General features: G+C 38.7%; 1 protein-coding gene across 10 annotated transcripts in view; it reads right to left on the minus strand.

Annotated features, from left to right (window-relative positions):
• Positions 1–16,659, minus strand: part of LOC112569471 (A disintegrin and metalloproteinase with thrombospondin motifs adt-1-like) — a 595,732-nt gene that overhangs the window by 422,941 nt on the left and 156,132 nt on the right. The window contains exon 1 of one of the 10 annotated variants that reach the window (XM_025247269.1): positions 4,777–4,895. The exons of the other annotated variants lie outside the window; for them this stretch is intronic. Coding sequence (XP_025103054.1) covers positions 4,777–4,834 — 58 coding nt within the window. The 5' untranslated portion in view covers positions 4,835–4,895. Of the gene's footprint in view, positions 1–4,776; positions 4,896–16,659 lie in introns of those variants that run through there. 10 annotated transcript variants of the gene reach the window in all.

The raw sequence follows: 16,659 nt of genomic DNA on the forward strand, positions 1-16,659 counted from the left end.
TGTTGAAGAAAAGGCTGTACTAATCATAGACAATAGTGAACCTTAAATACGTTTTAACAAATCACACTCTACATTATCAGGCTAAGCTTTCTTTGTTTCATGTTTGATGAGCCAGTGGAACAAACGTGCAAAAGAAACAAAATTCACTGTTATTTAAAGTGTTTATTTCATTAGACAACCCATACCTGTTGATTCCTAACATTCTGCAGGCTACCAAAGCTTCTTTCTGTCCAAAACCGTAATGACACACTGTGTTCCAAGTTCCATTGTAAAAGATTTCCAGACGTCCCGCATCCGCTGTGCCATTGACCACACGAGCTCTGAACTCTTGAGCTAACATTGAAAATATAAACATGTTACATTGCTAAATTATTTACAACTTTGTCGCAAATAAATAAGAAAACACTGGGAAAAAGTGTCATGTTGCATGATTAACAGGTGGCTACAAATTTTTTTTTTCTTATGCTGGGCTAGTGATATTGTCCTCGCTTCATGTATTTGATAGACGTTTGCACTGAAGTCTTTTTATTATTATAAGCATCATTGTCAACATTGTCGTTGTCACTGATAAATCAAAGTCATTATTGAGTTAAATTTTGTATTCATTGGTGTAAAACCGCTCATTATCTAAATGAAGCTATCATACTAAGAAGGAGGCTACGAAACATTAAGCTAATATCATCTCATTGTATAGTGAGAAAAACCGAAGAGGAATAAAAGTCAAGGAATTAAAAAATAGTGAATAACACATTATGAGAAATATAGTCAAAAAAGAACGAATAAGAAATCCCAATATTAGAGAAAAAATAACCTTAATTTAAATATCTGCAGCAAAGTAAGCACGAAATAAAAACTCACAGAATAAAAACTATCGGTACCAAGCAAAACCAAACAACTATTTTATTCTTATCTGTGGGAGAGAAAGTTCATGTAAGTACAAATTGTTTACATTCCGTGCAGTTAAAGATTTGTGACAATAAAGGGATCAACGTTCCACAAAAGCCATAGTAACATGTTACACTAATTTTTAACTCTTTACATCATAATGTACTTGGCTGATAATGATACACAGATATTTAGTCTGAGAAGACACAGATCGTAGACAGCAGTGCGGAAGTTTTCTCGTGTCTGTCAGTCAGACAGTCGTCCATTGGCCAGCAACTGTCGGAAGGGGGAGCACATGGATAGAGTCGGCAGCTGACAGGGTTACACCTTGTTGTCTATATTGAGTATAGTGAGCAGGTGGTTTAGGGACAACAAGCTCAGTCTTGACGTTAGTAAGCCATGTATTTATTTCTGTGGCCACCGAGGCGACAAGGGTTTCCAAGGTGGTTTAAACGATATTCTACCTGCTGTTTTGTCGATTTACATGACTAAAGAAGACTTGCTGAAACTGGCAGACTGTGGAATATAGACGTTCCTGGCCAAGAGTGACAATCGTAATTCGTAGAAAGTAGTTGGTTCTATGTTCTCGGTATGAGATCCGGAGCAGCCTCCTTATGGACTTAGTCTCCAATGCTTTGATTCTTAAAGAAAAAACAATTGTTTCACATCCCTAGTAAAGGATGTTAGCTTCCAGAGATTGTTTATTACAGCTTGTATTTGATATTCCAACTTATCGGCTATGCCAAGTCAAATCCAAAATAGCCAATTTTACTATTCTGCCTAACTCCATTTCATATACATTTGAACTGTTTGTCAGTTTGTTGGTGCGACCTTGCAGTTGTTTGTTAGTGCCTGATAACAGATTATGTCGTCTGCAGAGCGTAGGCTGCAGATCGTCTTCCAACAAATGAAAATGGAAGTATGATGGTCGTGGAGACCTTTAATCACGGTAATAAAGGGTGTTCCTTTCGCGCACCTACTGTGGTTCAAAGGTAAATCCCGTTATTCTGCTAGCAGCTTCTCTGTGGTAGTGCTCATACTGTTTTGTGTTATTTTTAGCATGAGTTTGCTCATGTCGCTGATTAGGTTTTAGGTTGAGTAGCTCTGGCACAGTTTGGTGTTTTCTGCTTCCATTTGTGGGATAAATCCTTGCGTTTCCAGACAAGAACAGTGAAGACCTTTTTAGTTTTGTTCCCGTCTGGCTTGAGCAGCTTAGCTGACTCATTATAAACGTTTTGTGACTGTACGTCCATAAGATCTTTCGACCCCTTGGCGTACGACTGGTAGGTCTGCAGGTTAACTGTTTCTAGTCTACTAGTTTTGAAGGGTTTTAATGCTTATTAGCTAAAAAAAAGTACAATAATACATGCAGTCACTAATTGTACCTCTCCCGAAAAAACGAAATAGAGAACAATCCAAGCCCTACAGAACACTAAGAATTATTAGCCACTTTTTCAAATTCATGCTGAAGGTAATACAGAACGGCATGAGCGCCGCAGAAGAACAGGCTATATAGCTATAACAGGCTATATTGCTATAACCAGCTGTATGGCTTTAGACTACCTAAGAGCACAGTTAAGCAGATCGTCAGATGTAGCAGAAAAGCGTCTCAAGGTGAACCTCTCTCATGACTCCATTGACTTGAAGTAAGTATTTGAGAGACTCTAGCACGTGGGGTGTCACGGACCAGTCTATTAGGAACAGGAGGTTGTTGCCCCTGTCTATTGTTTTCTTAAAGATTATTGCCCTTACGTTACAGATATGAGTGTGTTGGTTACGTCGCGGTTTCACGTCAGAACCCGACGTCATTTCATGATGTTATTTTAGTTTGGACGAGAGTGAAAATTTTTCGAAGAGAGCAGACGGCTGTGAGCAGGGAAGAGAGGCGGACAGAAAGTGTGTGTGGTGTTCGTTTCGGATATTGTGTGGGTCGATCCCTGCGGATGTATGTGTGGTACCAGCTTTGGGTCATGTGTTGACCCCCAAGAGTGTATTTGTGGTGCCAGCTTTGGGTCATGTGTTGACTCCAGCAACTATATTCTGAGTTGTCTGTTAGGTGTCTGCTGAGTCAGCACCTATTATTAGTAAGCTGCGGAACGTGTATGTGGTTTCCTCTGAACGTTTGTGTGTGTGGATATTAGTCAAGTGTGGGCAAGACTGCACCACTGTTGGACAAGGGACAGAGAGGATTTTACGTAGACGTGGCAATTGTGGATGTGAGTAACTAAGACTCTAATGAATTATTCAGAAACATACGACAGTTCGTAGAATATTGAAAGGAACATGTGTATGTCGTCTTGGTGACATGAAGAGAACTATTGGAGCAGCCTGTGCGCTGTAGTATTTCCGGAATTGAAAGATATTTGACGTATATCTTATAATTTAGAAGCGAACTGAAAGACTCAGACATTTCTATATCTTTAGTTAATGTTGACTGTTATAAAGGTTTTGTTGCCTACGACAAATCTAAGTGTTTTGTGAGTGAAAGAAAGAACACGCAAGGGGACGCGTGCGTGTTGTGAGAGAAAGAGATCTAAAACCGCGTTCCTGACATGGGGCTATGCTATGTGATGTAAAAATTCAACATCAAAGACGACCTCGTTCTAGTCGTGGAAGTGTTGTATAATATCTCATCGAGTACATTGCTGCTGAACAACAAAATAGGAACAGACTTTCAAACCACAGGAAGCTTGCTTCTATCACCGATGTTGCTTAATATCTGATTTGGAGAACATCGTGGTCAAAACTCTTCAAGACCATCATACTTTGGTCTCAATTGGTGGAAGATCGATCTGCATGCAGTCTTCCTTTTTGTAGACGACAATGATCTGTTAGCAGTCAGTAACAAAGAATTACAAGACCTGAGTAACAGACTAACAGACAGTTTAAACACATATGAAGTGAAGACCAGAAATAAAAAGAGCTAAGTTCTGGTGAATGGCAGCGGCAAAGCAGAGATTTATATGAACGGGGTACAGCTCGAATAAGTAAGCAGCTTCAAGTACTTGGGAGCAACCCTCCTCAAGGATAGCAGCTCCAAGCCAGATATGTAATTTAGGATCGTAAACAGCAACAGCAGTGATGGTTAAGCTAGACAGGATTTAGCATAGACATGAGAAAAGGTTTACTAGAAAGTACAAGCTGAACAACGGGTAGTGATGATTTTGCCCTACAGATGTGACACATGGACACTGCACGCCGAGACGGAAAATAGACTCCATGCAATTGGCGAACAGGTACACGAGGAGACTGCTCCGGATCGCATGCAAAGAACGTAGAAACAATTACTTGGTACGAATCTTGATTGCCACCTCGTAGGACACCAGGACGCTAATTTTCAACAGACAAGCGACGTAAGCTGGTCTTCTTTGGTCATGTGACTCGGCACGACACCATGTCGAAGACTTTCCTCTAAGACAGGGTAGCCGACGACGCGATGGCCAGAGGAGAAACTGGCTTACGAAAGTCAAAGACTGAACTTGTCGTCCTATACAGGACCTGCTGACTGTCGTCCACAAAAGGCAAGTGTGGCTAGCCTGTCAGCAGCCGCGTCTATCAATGTGCTCCTCCCATTGACAGGTGCCGGTCAAGGGATGTAAGGGAAGAGAAGGTCATAAAAATAACGAGGACAGATGACAGAAAAGATATTAAATGGTTAGAAAACAATGACGCAAAGAATGGCTCCTGCCGCAAGAGGAAGTAGGAGCGACGCCTGTGCAGATAAACCCAATGATAATTGTCATCGACCTTTCGTCTCTTCTAACGAGAAATGTGGTAACCTAAATGACATGAATTGTCATAAAGTCTTTCTAATCTTGCCAGTGGGACCTTTCACTACACACTAGTTTTACATCCATGACAAGTTATTACAGTCGTATGATGTTTACTTACCCAGGCTTGGCACCAACAGCAGGTACATGAGGTAAGTAGTGACCACCCTGTACCTCATGATGCTCGTTGACTCTGGTGATGAAGACTTACAATGATGGTGTGTCTGTGACTGACAAGACACTGACGTCGACCGCAGCGCCGCAACTTTACATACCGCTTTACATACCAGGATGTGAAGGTCCGCGAGCAGCGATTGGCTGACATGCCGCGTGCCTGGCTGTCATTGGTCGGCTCTGTTTTATCATTTCTATGTCTGTCTCTCTCTCTCTGCCTGATGCCGTGCGTTTGTATCTAAAATGCAGTGGAAGTCGTGCGGTGCATTGAGCCCTAGACAAGTACAGCTTTATTGACAAAACAAATTAAAAAATCTGGTTCGGCTAAATTTTGTTTGTACTGGGAAAAGCTTTGCAACTAAAGTTACTCATGATTGAGTCATATACAAGATAAATATTCCTCCTAAATGTTGTGAGAATAAGACAAACGTACCTTTAAGAAAGTGTTATTGGCAATAAGAAGATTTTTTAAAGGACCTTTTAATACGCTTTTGTTTGTGTCGTAGGTATTATTTACTTCATGCATAAGACGTCGGTGCGTGGGTGAGTATGTGTGTGTGTGAAAGGGAAAGATAGAGAGACGATTTTTAAATAGGTATCATGGAAAAAAACTGACGCTGTATAACAACCAAGATGTTACAGCGATGTCAGAGGTCGTGTTATCCTTCATAAACTTTCCTAGCTACAGTAAACATCAACTCGACCTTCAGCTGCTGCAGGCGATGACTTGAGGCTGAGAAAATAATCCGCTTAGTGTGTTAATCCCGCCAATACTTGACGTTAGCTTGTTATCGTCACAAAACACCTTCTTGTCTGTTCGTCCTCAGATGTAGCAGTTAAATAAAGGTATCTTCTAAGTAAGCAACAAGCAATGAAAGTTGTGAAGAGGAAACGCCAAAAATGAAAGCACAAAAATATACAGTAAGAAGAAAATCGAAATAAAAAAATCGTATCATTTTCGCTGTGTGAGACAAGTTTCAAACAGACCATTTATCTTGTCAGAAACAAAACAACTAACAAACCTTTCCGTTGCATACACAAGGCGAGTAACTTACCAAAGAGAAGTTTGACAGAAAACACAAAATTTGTGGGAGGTCCCCTAACACCATACACTTTCTGTATATTGTAATATACACACGTGACACTGTGAGTGTGTGGCTTGTTCGTGTTTGGTCGACATAACCACACAGGAAGTCAAAGAGTATCACAGATACAATGAAGGTGCTGTCATACGAGTTTACAACAAACTGCACGTAGTGGTCGACGTATTTGAAGATAATAATCCTTACCTGTGATTTTGATATTAAGAGGTCGTGTTCACTTTCTCTGTTCTTTGCATGTCTATTGTATCCCGTCCGTTCTTTCTTTCTATCTATTAGAGAGGGTGGCTGGATGGAGGGATTGATGGCTGGGTGGATTGGTGGGTGCTAATGACTTCGTGAACCGGTGTAAACAGCATCCGCGGTTGGCTTATAGTTGGTTAAAATTAATATCCTTTACATTGTTGTGAGCTAGTATAATGTACAGTAGGTGTTCAAACATTATCAATAAAAAAACTCTGTAAAACATGAAATGAAAATAAACCAAAAAAGAAACCCATGTACGCCAGCGCGCGCGAACACACACACACATAGTATATTAATGTCCACATTTTGTCTACATATACTCGTGTCTGTGTTAAGTGTTGTAACTGCAGTCTCGATGGTGTCATTAATTTCAGGTACAAAGTTCGCTAATGACACAGCCAGCGCTCGCTCTACCCAGGAGAGGCTTCAAGCACCAACAACAAACGACTGTAGCCGGCGGAATACCCGAGGTCTACTGAGGTCTACATGCAAACAGATTGACCCGTCTACTCTTTATTTTATAAACGCATACATGTATAAAAACACTTATGCTAGACTAACACTACACTACTACTACTACAACACATCTACAGTTAACATCATAATAATTGCGAATGATTAATTTAGATAAGACTGATGCGTCCGGAGAAGGAAACTTTATCCATGATTAAGTTTGGATACTGAAGTTTGCGAAATCCGGCTCAAAGATTTTTACAAAATGGCGGGATCAATCGTCTGTCACAAATGTAAGTGTGTTCCTTGCTTCCGGCTGCAAAAGCATTATGAGCTCAACATCACCCATCAAGCATTTGTGTAGCTAAATATCTGTCACTTATCATCATCATCATCGTCATTATCCTCGTCAACATCGTCTTTGTCATCGTCATAATCGTCATCATCATCATCATCATCTGTTTGAAGACAAGTTTCTTTCCCTCGTCACAGCTGACTGCGATGTAAGTGCTCTCTAAAAAGATCAAAGCGGTGTTACTTTCAACAGCAACAGACAGGCCTGGGAGACAGATTTACCCTCAAGGTCACTAATAACTTATCGCAGTATTTCTTCCTCTTTCATTCCAGGCTGATGCTAACACCTTCCTCCGCTCCGCAAGGCTCGTCTTGATTACTTTTTTTGCGTCTATCACATGATTCCTCATGCGCTCATCATATGCAGTAAACGAAAATACACTATTCATCATAGAGTTTTATATCCTCCACCCACCCACCCCCCCCAAAAAAAAAAAAGAAAAACAGTGTCAGAACTGCAGAACCATATACACCTTAATAGCGACCCAAGCAAAGTCAGGCTGAAGACCATACAGAGCAGCATCAGTACTACCGACGAGATGCTCGCAGAACAACAGGAAAGATTCTCACTACGATCTTCAACTGTCGCATTCTAATTAACAAGCATCTTCAGCATCAGCGGAACTGCAGCCACAACTTCATTGACTTTAAAAAGGCATTTGACAGAGTCTGGCACGAGAAGCCATGGCAGGTGATGCAAAAATTTAGCATCGAAGTCAGGTTTGTTCAAATCATCGAAACGCTGCACAATACAGTATTGCTGAACAACAAAATAGTATCTTACCATCGCACCACATTAGGTATTGTTTAATATCTTGTTAATAATAAATGCACAATTTGTAAAGCGCATACTCACACTCCCAAGCAGCATACTCTTAGTGCTTAAGGACAAAAGAACATGGTGGTGGTAGAGATGTGTGTGTGTCAGAGAGAGTACAATAAGGAAGGAAAATAAACTCCAATAGATAACAAACAAGTTATTACAACGATATCGACAAGTATAATATATATAATATAAATTATGATCCCTTTAAAACTTTGGTTGCTATAATAAGCATCAACTGATCCTTTCATTGCTGCAGACGATCTCATGAGGCTGAGAAAATAATCCGCTTATTGCATGTCACGCCCATACTTGATGTTAGTCTGCTTGTTATCGTCGCGGTCCACCTTCTCGCTTTATCGTCTTACGATGGCGCAGCTAACGGATGGCATCTTCAAAGTAAGCAACAAGCACGTAAGAAAGGCGTTAAGAGAAAAAACCAAAATAATGTCCCTCTGGTCTATGTCTCCAACAGACTTTACCGTGGCAATAACAAAAGAACAAAGCTTCCGTTTCAAGCACGTGGCAAATAAAGACAGATTGGACAAAGTACAGATAGCGAAGGTGGCACAAACTTTGTGGCACGTATCCTGACACCCTACACCTTCTGTGTGTATTTAGAATTTGATAAACAAAACAAAATGTAATAAAATACAAACATGAGTGTTTTTGTTTGTTTGTGTGGTGTGGGACTTTGTGAAGATGTGTGTAGAGGTAGCATACACAGATTAGCACTGACATGGGGAGGATAAATTGTTCCTAAATAATGTCGTGTGTTCGTCTGTTTCCTTACTACCATCAACGCAGACCATTCTATTATATTTACTAAATACGGCGATGTCATGAGACCGAGTAGTTAAACCGCTTAATTCGTGTCGCCCCGCAGCTCGTGTGAGACACAACTCGTTATCGCCGCACTTTCCTTGTTTCTTCCACATCCTCAAGTGGTGCAGCTAGTGCATTGTCGTCTGCTAGGATTTTGGGGGAAGGAGACCGGTCAGACATAAAAGTCCAAAGTCCAAATGTGCATTAAATGGAATGTTGTGAGTGGACACTGAGCATCAGGAATAAATAGTGACGAACACGCCTTTGTTCCTTTGTTGCAAGCGCTTACCGTTTGTGCTCGTTAAAAGCATTAATAGCCTAATGAAGCCATATTTCCGATAGAGGATTCTATATATATCTTCCTCCTTTCTCTGGACTACACTTGAGGTGCATCTAGCCAACCACTGTTGCATAGGGTCAAGCCATGTTTTTCTAACTTCACTTTTTCTTAAAGTTGTTGACTTTTGAAGGAAACGTGCCTCGCTTAAAGAAAATATTGCACTGTAGAGAAACTGTGATCTGAGGAATTTGTGAAGGTGTAATAATTGAAAAGAAGCTTTAAGGGATGTTGCTTACTGTAGTTGTTGTTATTTTCTGGCTACGTTGTAGTCTACTTTAGCTACTGCCCTTTTTTTCTTGCTACATGTGTCTAGGACGCCTGCGAAGTCCACACTGATGTGAACTGTACTGGTTCTCAGATCCCTTTATTTAATTCTTTTTGTATAGCTATTCTTGTAGACACTGTATTAGTCTTTTTCATTAAAGGACTACGTGTTGTCATAGTTTTCTTTGTGTTTATTGTTTACGTCTTTCATACCTTTCAGGTGTATGGTTTGCTTATTTTTTATGTGTTTATAGTTTCAGTTAAAATGATTAATACTTGCTATTTTAACCCTAAATTATGTTGGGTTATTGTTCAAATTATTTAGAGGGAGGGACATGCTGCAAAGTGTTGCCTGTTTATAATAAGCTTCATTTCAAAAGGCTTGCCACCATTTCTACCATTAAAGACACTATAATAGTATGCCGTAGTTCTTTGGGTGGGTGAAGGCAGCTCTTAATAATTAATGTCAGTATATTTCTAATACCTAAAAGGTGTTTGATTTCATGACACTCTAACAGTACTAATATAGTGTTAAGTATTTCACATGTACGTGTAGGAGGGTCTTTAAATCTTGTTACATACTCACAGCTAAGGTGCTCTCTATTTCAGTTTACTGGCGCCTGTTAAAGTGGAAAAAAAGGAAATTATTAACAGGTTTTTTTATCGAACATTCTCTTGGAGCCTTTGTTGTTGTTGTTGTTGTAATAATAATAATAATAATAATAATAATAATAATAATAATAATAATAATAATAATAATAATAATAATAATAATAATAATAATAATAATAATAATAATAATAATAAAAAATAATTAATAATAATAATAATAATAATAATAATAATAATAATAATAATAATAATAATAATAATAATATAATAATAATAGCGGAAGAACCCATTTTCATGGCAACTTTCACCAACATTTAGCGCTTCTTTTACAAGGGTTTACTCTATTAAGGCAGGTGTCAAATATACTTTCATCAACACTCAGACACAGAAATCTGCGTCTGTAATACACAACTATATATTTATACTTGTGTATATATAGAGAGACCTTATAAAAGAGAGGAGTATAGAATGTTTGAAGATGGGTAAGAAAGATTTGTAGCAATGTTTTTGGAAAACCAATCCAAGCAGCAAGTACTTCAATCAACACTAGACTAACAGCCATGGAATGGATCTAGTATGTTGTAGGTTGTCACGGACAAGGGTTATTATGTAACTGCAGGTGAAATAGAAGTGGAAACTTTGAGTAGAAATGTGAGACTGTAAAGAATGGATTTTTGCTTAAGAAAAAATTAATGTGCTTTTAAATAGAGAAATAAATTATCACAATTGCAGGAATTACGTAGGAAAAGAAAGATAAAACTTTGAGGAGGACACTCTGTCTACGAAATATCACTTCCAAGGGAACCCAAGTGTTTACTCCACTATAGTAGACGTAGCCACAAGTACAAAAAAAGTCCGAGGTTTTAATGTTTACCTGAAACCCAGTGAAGTTTACTGATGGTACCTGTGGTTTTTGGGATCTTCGTCATATGGACGCTATGTCGTGCAACGGGAAGCTAGATTATCACCTACCCACTGACGGCAGTGCGGCCGAACCACTACCGCCACCTGACGGTGATTCGTTGAGTCGACACGGTCATGCACGTGTGACCCCAAAACATCTGCTGAGAGAGCTCGAATATCTCCAAGATTTCGAATTTATAAGTGTTTTGCGCGAATTTATATATTTACGAAATAAACATGAATTGTGCAGCCGCAGGCAATCGTTTTGTTGTTTGCTGGAAGAACGTGAGATTGTTTGGTTCGAGTGTGTTGATTGAACAATCTTTGCCGTCAGATAGGTAACAGTTCACGATGGGAAGCTTTACCTTCAAGACAACAAACAAGGATGAGCTATGAAAAAAGGAAAGGAACAAAAAAAGAACTCAAGGTATTTGTTATGGGAATAAAAATACTACAAACATAAGTTTTATTAACTGCAACATATTGTGCAAAGTATTGTAAAAGAAATAAAGTAAAACATACTTTTCAGATTATAATGTTTGTGAACTTTATGGTAAATTAGTAGACTGCGTGGCATTCCCTTTTCTTTTCTAACCAGTCAGCTTCGAATCTGCCCTCTGCATCGAAATCTAGCCACTCGGTAATAGACGACCGTACACTTACCTTACATACGCATGACGTATTACACACAACACAACGCTTCACGAGCCCCCGCAGATGACGATGAGGATGAAGAGATTTGTAGGTGAATCGAATCGGAGAGGCACAAGTTCAGAGAAATGTCACTGAGAGTCATAAAGAAGATGGCGGAGAAGACCGTAGTGCACAAGGCTCCTGCCGACATAGCTCTGTGGATCGAGAAGGCGCGCAAGCCATCACATCACTAAGAGGTAAGTGGTTGTGGATGATATAGAATGGTGTATGCACGTGTATAGGTAGCTTAAAGAAAGGGAAACAATCTATGAATTCCGTTTTATAAATATGTGCTAAGTGATCAAGTTATATAAAAAAAATATATTTTAGTCACTGGCACGCATACACGCACACACAGAGAGTGACACAACAATGATATTTTCAACATGAAACCTATTTTTATTTGATTACACGGGCAATACAAATTTACTTAGATAAGTGTTTGTGGACTGGTATCAAATTGCCCCAGGGAGTTATTTTGGTTAGGTGGTGAAACCCTTTCTACTCCATTTAAATTCCCCTGAAAGTTTACAAATATTCCTTCTGCTTACATGTTCCTAAGCAAGAAAAAGACTTAAATTAAAGAGGTCACCCTATATTTGCCATAGAATTATATAACAGTCGTTTTATTATACTTTTAGGGAAGTCGTAAAATCATACAGCTAGGCAGTGCAAATTATCATTATCTACAAAATACTTTTTATCTTTCTTATTAGCTGTCTGTAGGAATGCATGCAGTGTACATCTCTATATAGGTACGTTTGAACATGCGGTCAGGCAGGTGTTTTTGTGTTCTGGAAACAAAGAGATGGATGTCGGACAGACACACACAGCCACACCACTAAGATTAAAAAGTTGACTAAAGCTAGTGACAGCTGACTGCAAGTAAAGACAGAAGTGAACAGAGCTTGTAACATGATTTAATTCATAACTGTTTATATTGTTGACATGTTGTTATTTCGTTACTCTAGCGTCCCCTTCTCTTCTCTTCTTCCTCTTTTACCCGAACGCAAACAAATATTTGCAAACACTTCAGTACTTATATATATATAGACATAAAGAAAGTGTTAGGTAGAGCGAGCGCACACATAAGCACTCGTACAGCGCAAGCACGTATACATACACACAGACTGACAACAGCCTCTACAGACCGGAAGAGACGGAGATGAAGCTCGAGCAGATTTAACATCCATAAACAGGAAGTGACCTTACCAGGCACCAACCGCCATGTTACATGTTGAATTCTGTGTACTGAGGCCTCTCTTGTTACAGTCACTTGTATTGTTGGTAATGCACTGAGTTTCTTGAACCAGCCATGTACACCACAGACTAAAACTTTCTACTTGAATTGTTCTAGTCTTCAAAGTCTACAATTGTGAAATTATTTTCTTTATTAAAGATATTCTATGAACTCTAGTCTTCTTTAGTTAACCAAAACCAAAACATTGACGACGACGACGACGACGACGACAACAACAACAACAACAACAACAACAACAACAACAACAAAAGCCAGTGTCCTTTTATTAATCTGTCACTATTATTGTCAACAGAAGGAGACATGTTGCTTCTAACTAATAATATTTCTGTAAAAATTACAGCGCAAAAATCGACACGTGATTATTTTCTTCTAGACTGTGGTGTCCAGAAAACTTTTTTCTGCCACAGAGACCAGGACAGCAGACTGGGAAGAGAACTGAGCACTAGGAAAGCAAGTTGTACAATAGACGAAGAAATGATACACGTAACAACAACAAACAGAAATGTACGCTGTGACACGCGCTTGTGTGTGTGTCGGTGTGTGTGTGTGTAGAGGGCGGGGCCACTCCATTCCATGTGGTGTAAGAGCCAACACAAAATCTTACTCTGCACATGGACAACACCCAGCTATTGACAAGATTAATGTCTAATCAGGAAGAATTACTATTATATAGAAGTTTCTAAGCTGATTAAATTCTCGCTAAATCCAGGCAGCGGACTTTCAGGGTTTGTCACATTCAGTCTGTGGTGTCCAAAGGGTCTCATATCTCTGCTGCTGAGACCCACGTGACTGGTTAAAAATTCTTTTAATTGCAAAAGATTTGTGTATACTGTAAAGTTATTCGTAAACGTTGTGATAAATATTTTTAATATTGTTAAAGATAATTATAATGATTGTGAAAAATAAATGTAAAGATTGTTAAAGAAAGATGTAAATGTTGTCTTTACATGTTCCCTGTTATACCTGTTAGGACAATGTCAGCATCCTCAGCTTTGTTTGTCTTTAGGTATTGCTGGTATACTCTACCTGTACATGTTCTTTAAACATTATATGTTTACGTCTTGTGTCTGTGTATACTATGTTTGTTTGTAATATGCGTTTACTACGTGTACTATGTCTGTGTGTACTGTCTGTGTAGACTATGTGTGTGTATACTTTGATTGTGAGAGAGACTCGTTAGCAGATATTAACCTGAGACAGAACGACCTGTACACAAATCTTGTCAGGGAAGTAAAGCATTAATAAATTGCAAGCAGTTGTTTGTCATTATACTTCTGTGATTTGTAAATGTGTGATAAGTGTGTACAATATATAGTTTAGAGAATGAAAATATTTGTAGAGAGGTATTACAATCATACACAAACGAACATCTCACAGTACAGGGCCGACCGAGGCACTACGGGAGACAACGCTGAAGTCTGTAAAACACGGAAACAACAATCAGCTTTACAGGGAAGCGAACTCAGTAGTTTCCCTTGACAAATGAAATCAGTATATGTGTAGTGTTTATGTTATTAATATTAATATTTTAATATTAATATTTTTGCAAGAAAATTATTACCCTTGAAATGGAGTAGAAAGTTACAACTGACGCTCACAGACATTAAAATAAAACCTCGGCCCTATCGTCGCAAACAATTACTACCTTGAACAGTGTGGAGTGAGTCATACTAACGAGAACTAATCCCAGATTAGTGTTTTACAAGTGTTTGTACGCGGACATAATTGTTGCTCATATGGCAAATAGCATGTCTGTGCAAACTAAATGATGCATCGTTGCACATTTTTGTTGTCATTTAATGCTTGCACTATGCAAATAATTTGTGCTTATTTTTTTTTAATCTTGTTTAAATCTCTGACAGTTTGTGAAGGCCTTTTAAGTGGACCAGCTAATTGTAACGCCTGGGAACTGATGTTCTCAAATATTTATCTCACTTTCTGTGTTCATGAAATGTATGAATAATAAATATGTGTGCACATATTATATGTTTGTTGCGGTCTGTGTGTATGTTCGAACACTGTCTAAAACACACCCAAAGGGACATTACTCCCTTGCAATATCTTTGCTACATAGACCATAGAAGTCACTTTAGTGTGCAGTTGTACTGACCATAGACGTTATACAGTACAGTTCACTTCTCTCATTATTACACCAAACAGCTTTCAGCATGTTTCAAGCGAAAGAAAAATAAAGTGAAGTGTTTTTCGCTTTAAATTGTTTTAGTTCTTAGAGTTCAGTCTGCGATATTTTCGCTTTGTAAAAAATAGTTTTCAGCCACATTTTGTGCAGTTCTTGAAATACAAACAAACAGCAGACGTCATTTTTTTTAAACATTACAAATGTCACATCTACTCGGGGAAACGATGTCACGACGACGACTGTTTTGAAAACAAAAACTTTTTTGTCAAAATCAAGGCAGCAGACAGTCGAATGATCCATCTCTCAGACTGTGGTGTGCACAGAGCATCTTCTCTCGGCTGTTGAGACCAAAAATTGAGACTAATAAAACATTCGTCATTGTGGAAGATACATTAGGGTAAGATCAATGTAAATATAAACAGAAACAAATAAAGAAATAGTAATAGTGAGAAAGAGATTACAGGAATGATTAACTAAGTGATGACAGTAAACAAACATTAACGATGACCACTCACCTAGACTCTAACAACAGGAAAACCCATAATGACCAACTCAAACAGCAATAGCTACAACCACAACAATTATTATACAGTGGAACCTCGGTTAACGAACTTAATCCCTTCTGGAAAGCTGTTCGTTATCCAAAATGTTCGTTATCCGAAACAATTTTTTCCATAAGAAATAAAGGAAATAAATTTAATTGGTTTCCAGAATCTGTTGGCTCGCTAATATTTGAAAGTTACAGGCTATATATATATATAGGACTATAGGTATTTGTTTTACTGAGAACAGTTATAATGCAATATAAATGGAGTTAAATAAACATAAAAATATTAACGAAAGCATTTAAATATCAGAAAACTTTCCGTTTTGACGGCGTGGTGGAAGCAAGTGTGGGGAGAAGGGGTGGAATTACTGTTGGATTCCCCCTCCATGAGCATGTGACATTGTAAAATCGGGGGAGACTTCACTTTTCTGTAGCTTTGAGGTTAAAGGGAAAAAAACTTGTCCAGTGTTGTTGCTTCTGCCTTTTGTAAAACTCTTCGTGTAATACGACATCAAAGTAAGAGAACCACAGGTATCCGACGCGAGCATGCCGCCTTCATACTTGAAATCATTTCCTTTTTCAATTCAACTGTTGGCCGCTTCCTTGTCATTACCTCACTACTCAATTAATTGCTCTTAATCTTTTTTGGTAGCCATTAAATATTGAGGAGTTATCTTATTAAAATAAAGCTCAAAAATCACTAAATAAGAAGGATGCGCACATGATAAGGAACGACTGATCGTAACTGTGGTCTCGAGCGGCGAATGATGACATGCTGGTCGGTCACGTGTAGTTCACGTGACTGTTCGTTATCCGAAATTTTGTTCGCTATCCGAGACAAATTTGTAACGAAATTTTTGTTCGTTAACCGAAATATTCGCTATCCGAGGCGTTCGCTAACCGAGGTTCCACTGTATGGTGCAACACTTGGCAGGTGCCTTAGCCTCTCCGACACCAGTCGCTCATACAAGCATTTTATAAAAACTCCTTACTTACTGTGGACTACACCATGCAACTGTATCAGGTTCTGTAAGTCTTTTAGTCTGTAGATCGACCACTTATACTCGTGCTCTTTTCTTGAGGTAGGTCTCGGTATCGCTTTTTTGAACAACATAAAACACGTAAATAATATTTATCTGAGAAGTACTAAAGACATTTCTTGAGTGCAATATCTATCATTAACGTTTTCTTCATGTTTACATTTGCAACATTACACAGGTCAGGTCAGGTCAACAACATTACACATCTATCACTAAATTTATCGACTTA

This window comes from Pomacea canaliculata, linkage group LG7, assembly GCF_003073045.1.
Source record: "Pomacea canaliculata isolate SZHN2017 linkage group LG7, ASM307304v1, whole genome shotgun sequence".
Classification (NCBI taxonomy): domain Eukaryota; kingdom Metazoa; phylum Mollusca; class Gastropoda; order Architaenioglossa; family Ampullariidae; genus Pomacea; species Pomacea canaliculata.